The sequence below is a fragment of the Solea solea genome, chromosome 11 (assembly GCF_958295425.1).
Source record: "Solea solea chromosome 11, fSolSol10.1, whole genome shotgun sequence".
NCBI lineage: Eukaryota > Metazoa > Chordata > Actinopteri > Pleuronectiformes > Soleidae > Solea > Solea solea.
Window position 1 is genome coordinate 26143528 of NC_081144.1, and position 11972 is coordinate 26155499.

General features: G+C 42.4%; 2 protein-coding genes across 10 annotated transcripts in view; one reads left to right on the forward strand and one right to left on the reverse strand.

The window, feature by feature from the left end:
• The window catches only part of LOC131468113 (cyclin-dependent kinase 17-like), a 40598-nt gene extending 38716 nt beyond the window's left edge, over positions 1–1882 (reverse strand). The window contains exon 1 of one of the 9 annotated variants that reach the window (XM_058642010.1): positions 1298–1882. The gene's annotated coding sequence lies outside the window, so the exon portion shown is untranslated. The other 8 variants (XM_058642008.1, XM_058642016.1, XM_058642018.1 and 5 more) reach the window with 8 other exon arrangements.
• A 5217-nt stretch (positions 1883–7099) lies between these two features.
• kcna10a (potassium voltage-gated channel, shaker-related subfamily, member 10a) lies at positions 7100–11758 on the forward strand. The gene is made up of 2 exons (XM_058642027.1): positions 7100–7248; positions 8793–11758. Exon 2 carries the CDS (start codon positions 8949–8951, stop codon positions 10596–10598), a length of 1650 nt encoding a protein of 549 aa, XP_058498010.1. The 5' UTR covers positions 7100–7248; positions 8793–8948; the 3' UTR covers positions 10599–11758.
• Positions 11759–11972: the final 214 nt, after the last annotated feature.

Below are 11972 nucleotides of genomic sequence, written 5' to 3' on the forward strand. Positions count from 1 at the left end.
AACTCTGTGAACTCCCTCTGCCCAGAAATTTAAAGCTGTAGTGTGTAACTTCTACAGCTCACAGCTCCACAGACTGTCTCACTTTTATTTGTAGGTGTTTTAATAAAGTGACACATTTGGCTGAGGAATTATTATATTAGACTATAATTCTCTGAAACACACAAACAAACGTGGAAAACATCAAATAAACTGGAATAACAAATGCCTAACCTAATCAAATCTACCTCAAGTGTTTGAGATGTCCACTGTTTTATCACTCACTGCTAAAACAAACTTTTATACCAGGAAATGGAAGTTTGGAAACTGCTCATTCTCCCACACACACACACTCCCACAAAGTCCATAGAGAAAATCAGTGATTTTAACATCACACACACACACAGGAGTTGTTTAACTCTTGAAGCAGCCCTGCATATAGTCACTCCTAACCATAAACACAGTTCTTAAATAAAAAGCTGCCAAATGTAAGACGACACTCGTGTTTTTCATAAATATACTAAAAACAGCAGGAACTCAAGGTTATTGTTGTTTTTCTGGAGACAAAGACAAAGCAGTGAAGGATGATTTTAAATCTGGACATTTCACAGAGAAGTGGACATCAATAATTCACACGCAAATGCTGCTGCTGCTGAAGCTGAAGCTGACCGACCACATTAAGACTAAACTGAAGAACATGAAGAACCTGGAGAACATGAAGAACCTGGAGAACATGAAGAACATGAAGAACCTGGAGAACAGAAGCCGAGGATCAGCGGGACAAAGCTCCTCACAACACCCCGGACAAGTGAGCTCGACTGCGGGCAGAGAGCGGCGTGTGAGCGGAAACAGGAGGACAAACGTCCCGGGACGGTGTTCACACTGCGGCACACAGAGATTCCTCCACGGGGCCTTTTGTCCTCACCGGTCACTTTGTCTCTCCCCGTGTTTTCCTGACGCTTCTACCCGGGGAGGAGGTGACCGCAGCCGGTCGCGGGGGGGAAGTTGCCTCGCGCTCGGACCGGGACGGTTCTGGAACTTAGTTGTGAACAGAACCGGAATCAGGTCGTTCCGGTGTGTTTTAAAGCGTGCGTTTCTTGACGCGTCGTAATGTGTCTCCACGGGGACATGCAAGCGGAATAACAGCGAACACAATCCATTTACCTGCGCGCGGCAACGATTCCGCAGCGTGAGTTGCGGAATCACCTGCGCACGCGACACAACGCGGTGGAAATCAAAGAGTTTTTAAAAGAGTTCGGAGGTGACGTCAGCTGTTGTTGACAAAGTGGACACAAACAAACAAACAAACAAACTGACCGACCTGCTGGTGTTTGTGCTGCTGAGACTATTGTCCACGGTAATCCACGCGCCACCACGCTGCTGCTGCTGCTGCTGATAGACTGCGACAAGACTTAGACTTCCTCCAACTCCGCTTTCCAGTAACAGAAAAATCCCTGAAAACGCGTGTTTCCCTGTCACATGCGTCAATGACGTAGCGTCACGGTGTCTCCGCGCCTCTGCGAGCGCATTGTTTTTTCACCCTTTTTTCTCTCTCGGTGTAAAATAAAACTCTACTGTCCCGACCGGTGATGGTCAGACATGGCTGCTGCTGCTGCTGATGATGATGATGACGCCGCTGCTGCTGCTGCTGCTGATCCCGGGTGGAAGCAGCGGTGGTGCCATGATCCCGGAAAACACCGCAAGGGGTGTGTGTGTGTGTGTGTGTGTGTGATGAAGATGATGATGATGTGTGAAAATCACAGATGACTCAGCAAATACAGTTGCTGAATACAGGCTGTGTTTTGTCGCCCCCCTGTGGTCACTTTAAAGAACAAAATCAATCACAGGAAAAAATCCCGGATGTTTTTTTCTATAATCTCTGTTTCTGTAAATTATAATAAAATAAAGTAAAGTTTCAAATATCATCAAGGTTATTTGTAAAATATGACGTTTAAGTTCAGACTTGTTGACAAATTTTGTTTACATGTTTGAATCTGATTATTGATGAAGTGACCTTCACTTTTACAACAGTAAAATAAAAATAAATCAAAATAGCAGAATTGTATTATGTCTTCAATACATTTATTTTATTTTAAACCAGACATAAAATAGTAAATATATATATATATGTATATGTATATATATATATATGTATATATATATACATACTATTTTATGTCTTTTTTTATTTAATATTTTTTATTTATGCACTATAAAGAACACTTTTTGTCTGGCACTTTTTTAATTTCGTTGTACAGGTTACAATGACAATAAAGGACTATACTATACTATGTATATAGACATATATTTTTATTTTCATATATATGTATACATAGATATATATATACATATATATATATATATATTTACTATTTATTTATTTCCATTTAAATTTGATCGTGTTTGTTTTTTTAATTTTAAGGCTTCACTCACTATGCAGTGCCAGCAGTCGCCTGCAGAGGGAGACAGAGTACAGAAGGTGACTGTGCTGATCCAGCTGATCAGGAACAGACAGAACAACACACACACACACACACAGAGAGAGACTGACTGATGATGGAAAATTAAATATTGACAAAGACATAAATCCACATAAAGATCAGCAGACAAACAAACAAACAAAGACAGCAGTGGATTTGTCAGGAGTGGACGATTGTGTTACGAAACAAAAATGTTGTGAAGTTCAGATTTACTTAGTTACAGTAAAAATATTTAAATGTACTGTTAACATATTTACCAATTTGACCAAACTTTAAACTAATTTGCCCACATTTTAAACAAATTTTAAACAAAACACCAGAAACATTGATTTATTTATTTTATTTAAAATACTTTTAAATAAATGAACTTTTTCATAATCGAGTAAAAACCTACAATGAAATTTGGTTTCAAGTTGAACATTTTTAATAAAATATCACTGCAAATATATTTAATACGGTGAATATTATTATATTATGGGATGGAAATGATGTAATCGTCAAATGGAGGCAGATTGGAAGAGAAAAAAGTGGTGAAGAGAGCATTAATCTCTCTTTCTCTCTCTCCCTCTCTCTCTCAGCTTTGGTTCAGTGATTGAAGTAAAAAGCAGTGAAATTAAAAAGTGAAATTAACGTCACCGTGTGGTTGTTGTTGTTGTTGATTGCCCGGAGCAGCTCTGCTGTGGCTCCTGCTGTCAGGGTCAACTGGAGGTGAGCAGATGTAACTAACCGGTAACTAACTAACAAACTAACTACCTACCTATCTAACTATCATGGACATCCTGAACATCATGGAGCGGAGACTAAACGTCGTCCTCCAGAGAAAACAGGACATTTATGGGACTGGAGGTAAGAGACTTTAATCCATGACACATTACGAGGTTTTTTTTTTTTCTATTAAATCTCCATCTGATTATTTTCTCAGATTATGAATGTTATTCTCTTCTCTAACCTTCTTTTTGTCAGACTTTGTCCACACATGGACAAACTAATGTCTAATTAAGTAAAATAGTTTGTTGATTTATTTATGAAGTTTACAAAGGTACGACCTGGCTGTCAACCTAATCTATAATCTAATCTAAGGCAGTTTGAGTCTCTGATATCTAGATCACATGTTCACGTCTTTATCTAGACTTTTCCAACAGGAAACTGAAGTTTGTAAACCACTCATTCTCTCACACCAAACCTCAGAGAGAAAATCAGTGATTTTAGCTGCGGGGACACAGGAGCTGCTGGTCCTCTGCTGCCTCGTGTGGTCACTTTGTGTCACTGAGGTCAATCTGAATGTTGGATTTCAAACACTGAAGTGACAAAATAAGACATTTAAACTTATTGATTGGGGCAGCAGTGGATCAACAACTCCTGTGTGTGTGATGTTAAAGTCATTGATTTTCTCTATGGACTTTGGTGTGGGAGAGTGAGTGGTTTTTTACAGAGTTTGTTTAACACAAATATTAGGTGAAAATAAATGTATGCCAGTTATTGTGTATTTATTTAACATATGGTCTTGTTCAGTCAGTCCATGTCAGTATAGGCTCTATGTGTGTGTGTGTGTGTGTGTGTGTGTGTGTGTGTTGCCTCAGATTAGAGTCACAGATGTTCACATTTCCTCCAGATTTGGCATATAAAAGGGCTTTTAAAAGAAATAAATAAATAATTTGATATTTCTGTAAATGAGACTGGATTAAAGTAGATTAGATGAGCAGCTCGTGTTTTTATCAATGGACTCTGGTTTTTACAACGTGACACAAAAACTCAGCCTTTTGTTGAGTTTGTTCCTCATGAAACTCCACACTGTCCCTTTAACAATGTGTACACATGTGTATATTTGAGGATATGAGTATACATCTTAGTATATCTGTGGCGGATGTGAGTGTAGAGATGCGTGGGATTACGACACTGAGCTGCTCAGTCTGCATTAATCTGCTTAATCTGGTCAAAACTGCTGCTCCCAAAATAAAAGCACCACCAATTTATGAGCTCACACAAGGTCAAACACACGCTGCACTCACTAACGTGCTGGATTTAGTTCACACGAGGAATAAGAAGAAACTTAACTGTACCAACAACACAAGACTGAAGAGAATCATAACAATAACTCATCGTATTGCATTGATTTATTTTCTTATGAAAAGATCGTGTTTTTGTCAAACTAAACATTGGTGGAAATGTTGGCACACATATCAGTACTGACGTAAAATTTCACAAAACAAGGTTAATCTGTGAAAGTGGTGTAAAAGGCTTAGTAGCGTCCCCAAAGGAAAAACCCAGTAAGACAAAGCTTAAACTAGGTTGCACCAAATGACATGAAACTTGGTGGAAACATGTGACATCCCATAACAAACTAAAGGACCACGGCCTCAACTCAACAGAAAGTCTGCCATTTTTTGTTTGGCCTTCCATCTTGGTGATTTGTGTGTTTTCATAAATTAACAAACTCGTCTGTGCACGTTAATCGTAGCACATACGTTAATCGTAGCAAACACATTAACTGGAGCAAACGTGTTAACCGGAGCAAACGTGTTAACCAGAGCAAACGCGCTAACCGGAGCAAACACGTTAACCGGAGCAAACGCGCTAACCGGAGCAAACACGTTAACCGGAGCAAACGTGTTAACCAGAGCAAACGTGCTAACCGGAGCAAACACATTAACCGGAGCAAACGTGTTAACCGGAGCAAACGTGCTAACCGGAGCAAACACATTAACCGGAGCAAACGTGTTAACCGGAGCAAACACGTTAACCGGAGCAAACGCGCTAACCGGAGCAAACACGTTAACCGGAGCAAACGTGTTAACCGGAGCAAACGTGCTAACCGGAGCAAACACATTAACCGGAGCAAACGTGTTAACCGGAGCAAACGCGTTAATCGTAGCAAACGCGTTAATTGTAGCAAACGTGTTAACCGGAGCAAACATGTTAACCGGAGCAAATGTGTTAACCGGAGCAAACGCGTTAATCATAGCAAACGCATTAACCGGAGCAAACGCGTTAACCGGAGCACACGCTTTAACCGGAGCAAACGCATTAACTGGAGCAAACACGTTATCGTAGCAAACATGTTAACCGGAGCAAACACGTTAACCGGAGCACGCGCTTTAACCGGAGCAAACGCATTACCTGGAGCAAACGCATTACCTGGAGCAAACGCGTTATCGTAGCAAACATGTTAACCGGAGCAAACACGTTAACTGGAGCAAACGTGTTCATCGTAGCAAACGTGTTAACCGGAGCAAACGCGTTAATCGTAGCAAACGCATTAACTGGAGCAAACGTGTTAACCAGAGCAAACGTGTTAATCGTAGCAAACGCATTAACTGGAGCAAACGCGTTAACCGGAGCAAACGCGTTAATCGTAGCAAACACGTTAATCTTAGCAAACGTGTTAACCGAAGCAAACACGTTAACCGGAGCAAACGCGTTAATCATAGTAAACGTGTTAACCGGAGCAAACACGTTGATTGTAGCAAATGCGCTAATCGTAGCAAACGCGTTAATCGTAGTAAACGTGTTAACCGGAGCAAACACGTTAACCGGAGCAAACGCGTTGACCAGAGCAAACATGTTAATTGTAGTAAACGTGTTAACCGGAGCAAACGCGGTAACCAGAGCAACATAGCAATAGAAACTGTGGACACATCAAAGATGGAAAGTTACCAAAGGTCACGCAGATTTAAAAGAGTGTAACCACGGCAACCGTCAGCATTTTGGGGTGGATCCCTACCATTGGTGACGAAACAGGAAGTGCTCTGAAACTTTGCTGTACATTCACGATCTGCTCCAAACTTCATACATTACATTACATTGCATGTTATTTAGCAGACGCTTTTATCCAAAGTGACTTACAAGGGAATTGAGTACAACCTGCCAGGGGTGGAGCTGATATATGTATACATGTATACATGTATACATGTATATCCAGTATAGTGGTGATATACAGAGTTCAGTTTACAAACGGCCTGTGTGCGTTTATTATTAACACGTTAAGAATAGTGTGTACGTGTTGAACCTGGGTCACGTATGACGGGCGTTTTTTGCGCGTTCCTGTCACGACTCAAACATTTGACTCCACAGCTGCTGGAGACTGGAGGGAGATTATTACACACAAACCTGGATTATGAGTGGATTATAGTTGTAAAATCAAACATTCATTCTAATCTGCCTCAGTGTAGAGTATAGATATGTATTTAATTAGTATTTAACCTAGTTAAGGGTAAGTTTAACTAGAGTCTGTCACTCTGTATGTCTGTCTGTCTGTCTGTCTGTCACTCTCGCTGTCTGTCAGTCTGTTTATCACTCTCTCTGTCGGTCTGTCTATCACACTGTCTGTCTGTCTGTCACTCTCACTCTCTGCCATTGTTATTTTTCCTCTTCCATGTTAACGAGTTGTTCAACATTAATTATGTACTGTGATACTGTTAATAAATCAGATATTGATACGACCTGTGTGTGTGTGTGTGAAAGAAGTCCACACACACACACACACACACACACACACACACGTCTACAAAGTGATCACTCATTAGTATCAGACAGTTTTCCACTTCTTTTCTTTGTTTTTGTCTGCATTCGTGTTTACATCAGACGTGTGTGTGTGTGTGTGTGTGTGTGTCTCAGCTCTAGTTTCTACTCCAGCGTAAAGTTACCTCGTCTCCAGTCTGTCACAGATCAGTCTCTCTCTCTCATCCCGGTTGTGGAGGCAGAAGAAATCTGCAGCAGTGGAACGACAACAACACACACGCACACAGACACACACGGGCGCGCTGTGTGTAGACTTCTTGTCCATGAAGCTAAGGTATGTGTGTGTGCGCGCGTGTGTGTGTGTGTGTGTGTGTGTTTGTATCAGTTAATGTTGTTTTTAAAAGTGTGAAAGTTTGACTCATTGATGTCTGAATCAGTGCAAGCATCAAAGTCTTTTGGCAGCTTCATAAACCACTCACTCTCCCACACCAAAGTCCAGAGAGAAAATCAGTGACATAGGAGCTGCTGGTCCTCTGCTGCCTCGTGTGGTCGTCAACAACTCAAATCTGTGATTTTCTCTGTGGACTTTGGTGCAGCAGAGTGAGTGTGTTTAAAAAGTCTGTAAGAGGTGATTACGTTGGGTAACATGAAGGTAACGTTGTCTTCAACTAATATTGATTTTATTTAAAGCTTGAATATCTTTTTCTGCATATTTTTATTTTGCTTATTTAGATAAAAAAATAATAATGAATAAATCAGAAAACCCAACTTCCCTTTTAAAGGTTATCAAATAAAACATTTTTGGCCCATTGAAACATTTTAAATCTGGTCAATTATCGCAATTGGATCATGTGCATGTATTTATCCAAGAAGATTAGACTGCTGCTCACTCTCTCACCACACGCACACGCACGCACACGCACACGCACACGCACACCCACGCACACACACACACACAAACACGCACACGCACACCCACGCACACACACACACACACGCACACACACACACTGCTGCCTCCATCATGAAGTTCAAATGTCTTATTTTGTCTCTTCACTGTTTGAAATCCAACGTTCAGATTGACCTCAGTGACACAAAGTGACCACACGAGGCAGCAGAGGACCAGCAGCTCCTGTAAATCACTGATTTTCTCTCTGGACTTTGGTGTGGGAGAGTGATTGTGTTAGTTTCTCTAAGCTGAACATTTTGATGATGAAATACAAACGTTTGTCACATGTTTATTTTTTAACTTTTTTCACGCTTCATACTTTATGTTTGACACTTCTTTTTTCACCTCTTCATCTTTGTCGTCTCCTTCACACACACACACACACAGCAGGGTCGGTATCGTTGGTGTCTGAGGTGGTGACTCATGAGTGTTGTCTTTAATTAAACATCTGCAGGTGTCAGCGGCACTCACTCTTACACAGACACACACACACACACACACGCTCACACACTTCACAGATCAGTTTACTAAATGTCTCGTATTTGAGTTACTAAAAAGTTTCAGGTAAATTTTAAAGGTAGAAAGAGTCTGACTGGAGAAGGAAATTAAAGGCTAGAGGCTAAAAACAAGCCTGGGTTCTTCTTCTTCATCCTCTTCTCCCATATCCGTGGTGTCTGGAGGAAGTTTAGCCAATGCTATCACAGTGCAGCCATTTAATTATGCACTAATGTATGCGCCTGTGCCATCCTCTCCTCCTCCTACGGCCTCATTTTAGGGTCAGTGCACAGCTCACAGCTCTGTGCTCACAGCTCTGTGAGCTGCACATTAGTATTAGTGTTAGTACACACTCTCGCATTAGTACATTAATAAGACTTTAAATTTTCCTCATCATTTCTCACACTCTCTACTTCCTGTCTGTCATTCCACAGGTGTTACAGGGAGAAGTTGCTGTGAGAGTTTCTGAGGACTGGATATTCTGCTGCTGAATTCTGCGTCTGAGCCTCCGTATCTGTCCCTCTGTCCGTTTGTGGGAGCCTTCGTCTTATCCTGGGGTCCCAAGGCTTCACACTGGCTGAGCTGCAGCCATGGAGGTGGCCCTGGTAGACTTTGAGAGCCTGGAGAACCTCAACAGCATCGTTGAGGATGACGTCGACACCTACGCTGATGAGACCACTGCTCTCACGGTGGACATGCCTCCAGATCACCAAAACCCAGGCAGCAACTACCTCCCGAAAGCCCCTCAGCTTTCCTCCACGCCGTCCCACCACGGTGCAATGCCATCTATGAGCAGGCAGGGGCGCCCCAGCTGCGCCAGCATCATCTCCAACTGGAAACTGCTGCTCAGCAGTGAGGGCACGAAGGAGAGTGAAGTGATCTTTAGTAGACTCGCCAAGGAGTGCTGCGAAGATCTGTTTGTAGACAAACGAGAGTTTGACGAGGGAGATCAGAAGGTCATCATCAACATCGCTGGTCTTCGTTTTGAGACACAGCTCAAAACATTGGACCAGTTCCCTGAGACGCTGCTCGGAGATCCTTTGAAAAGGATGGAGTACTTTGATCCAATGAGGAATGAGTACTTTTTTGATCGGAACAGGCCCAGTTTTGACGGGATCTTGTACTACTACCAATCAGGGGGTAAAATCCGACGACCGGCTAATGTTCCCATTGATGTATTTGCTGATGAAATTGTGTTCTATGAGCTCGGAAACGAGGCTCTGGAGCAGTTTAGGGAAGACGAAGGATTTATAAAAGATACCGAGGTACCTCTTCCTGATAACGACGTACACAAACAATTCTGGCTGCTCTTTGAGTATCCTGAGAGCTCCAACGCAGCCCGCGCTGTCGCACTGGTGTCTGTGTTTGTTATTGTCATATCCATCATTATTTTCTGCCTGGAAACGCTCCCAGAATTCAGAGACGACTATGACCCAATTGTGCCCATGGTGCTGCAACCCTTGAACCAGTCCAGAGTGTCCACAGCGGCGCCCAGCACCAAGCTCCCGACCTTTTCCGATCCGTTCTTCATCATCGAGTCTGCGTGTATTGCTTGGTTTGGCTTTGAGCTGTGTGTGCGGTTTGTGGTCTGTCCAAGCAAAAGGGAATTCTTCCACAACCTCATGAACATCATTGACGTCGTATCCATAATCCCCTATTTTATTACTTTGTTTACAGAACTCATCACAACGCCGGAAATGGGCTCGGGGCAGAACATGTCTCTGGCCATTCTTCGCATCATCCGCCTCGTCCGGGTGTTTCGCATATTCAAACTCTCGCGTCACTCAAAGGGGCTGCAGATCCTCGGACAGACTCTCAAAGCAAGCATGCGAGAGCTGGGCTTGCTCATTTTCTTCCTCTTCATCGGAGTCATCCTCTTCTCCAGCGCTATCTATTTTGCGGAGGTGGATGAGCCCAGCACTCAGTTTGTCAGCATCCCTGATGGTTTCTGGTGGGCTGTGGTCACCATGACCACCGTGGGCTATGGAGACATGTGTCCCATCACCGTGGCGGGTAAGATGGTGGGCACCTTGTGCGCCATCGCGGGAGTGCTGACCATCGCTTTGCCCGTCCCCGTCATCGTTTCTAACTTCAACTACTTCTACCACAGAGAGACAGAGGCGGAGGAAAAGTTGCCCGCGACAGACAGCGTTGACAAATCCATGAAGGCCGAGATGGGAAGCAACTCCTCGCTCAATATGGCCTCTAATGGCATCTGGCAAAAGGACAAAGGCAAATAAATGTGGAAGAAGAAGAAGGAGGGGACAATAAAGACTTGTCTTCACTTTGTGAAGTGTGGTTCTCACTCACTGAAAACACAACAACTAATTCTATGGTATATTAAAGCCGAACTATGCAGGATTTTTACACTAAGCTTCAGAGTCATTGTGATGGTTAAATGTCTTGTTAGGGGAGATTGGAGGCTTTCTCCACTGCCCCCTACTGTCTGTTAGCAGAAAACCAGTCTTGCAAGATCAGGGCCGCCGATCCTGACTCCTCACAACCCGGAGGTCTCGCGAAGTCTTGGGTCTCCAGGTAGTGATATTATTTTAGATATTTAGATCATGGCAAGATGTCGTTTATGGTGAGGTTATAAAAAATTTGTACTCCGAAACAGTAGGGGGAGCTCAAAGTTATGCTTTAAAAAAAAACTTGATCTCACTTGTTCCAACAGAAAACTGAAGTTTGTAGAGCACTCACTCTCCCACACCAAAGTCCAGAGAGAAAATCAGTGACTTGAGCTGCTGGTCCTCTGCTACCTCGTGTGGTCACTTTGTGTGACCACACGAGGTCAATCAGTTTGCTACAATCTGAGGTCAATCTGAACGTTGGATTTCAAACAGGGCCACACGGTTGGTGTAGTGGTTAGCGCTCTTGCCTTTGCAGCATGAAGAGCAGGGTTCGGGCACTGGGGTCACACCTGTTCTCCCTGTGCGTGGGTGTTCTCCGGGTTCTCCGGGTTCCTCCCATAGTCCCACATGCAATAAGGGGATTAGGTCAACAGGAGGATCATTTCAAACACTGAAGTGACAAATGAAGACATTTGAAGAAGCAGTGGATCAACGACTCCTGTGTGTTGTGGTTCATGGTGTGGGAGAGTGAGTGACAACTTAAACTTTCCTGTCAGAAAAGTCACTGAACATTATATTATGAAGGTTTTAAGCTGATTTAAAATAGATAACGTCATCATTGACCAACCACACTTCACAAAAACCTCTAATATCTCATTGATTGAAGTATTTCCTGTTCCTGTAACATGATTTATACTGAAATACACGCTCTATTCACCTCTTCAGTGTCTATTATGAAAATGACATGAAATGATTCATGTCTTTTTTCATGTGTTTTTTGGTGTGTCGTCATATTTCACAGAGCAGAAGTTAGTGGAAAAGAAAGTAAGAGTTATTTAATGACACTGTGAAATCACTTGAGTTAAAGTAAAAAAAAAAAATAATGAAGTGTGGGTGTTTTTTTTAAAGAGCTCTAAATTACACATTGAACGCTGGCAACTCATTTCTACTGAATACTCGAGTAAATATATATTGATGTATATATATATTGATATATATATATACAGTTCATATATATCTAATGATCTCATTATTGCATTGTGA

Bases quoted from the DNA above. Each gene is read 5' to 3' on its own strand.
- kcna10a (XM_058642027.1), top strand. From the start codon at position 8,949: ATGGAGGTGGCCCTGGTAGACTTTGAGAGCCTGGAGAACCTCAACAGC.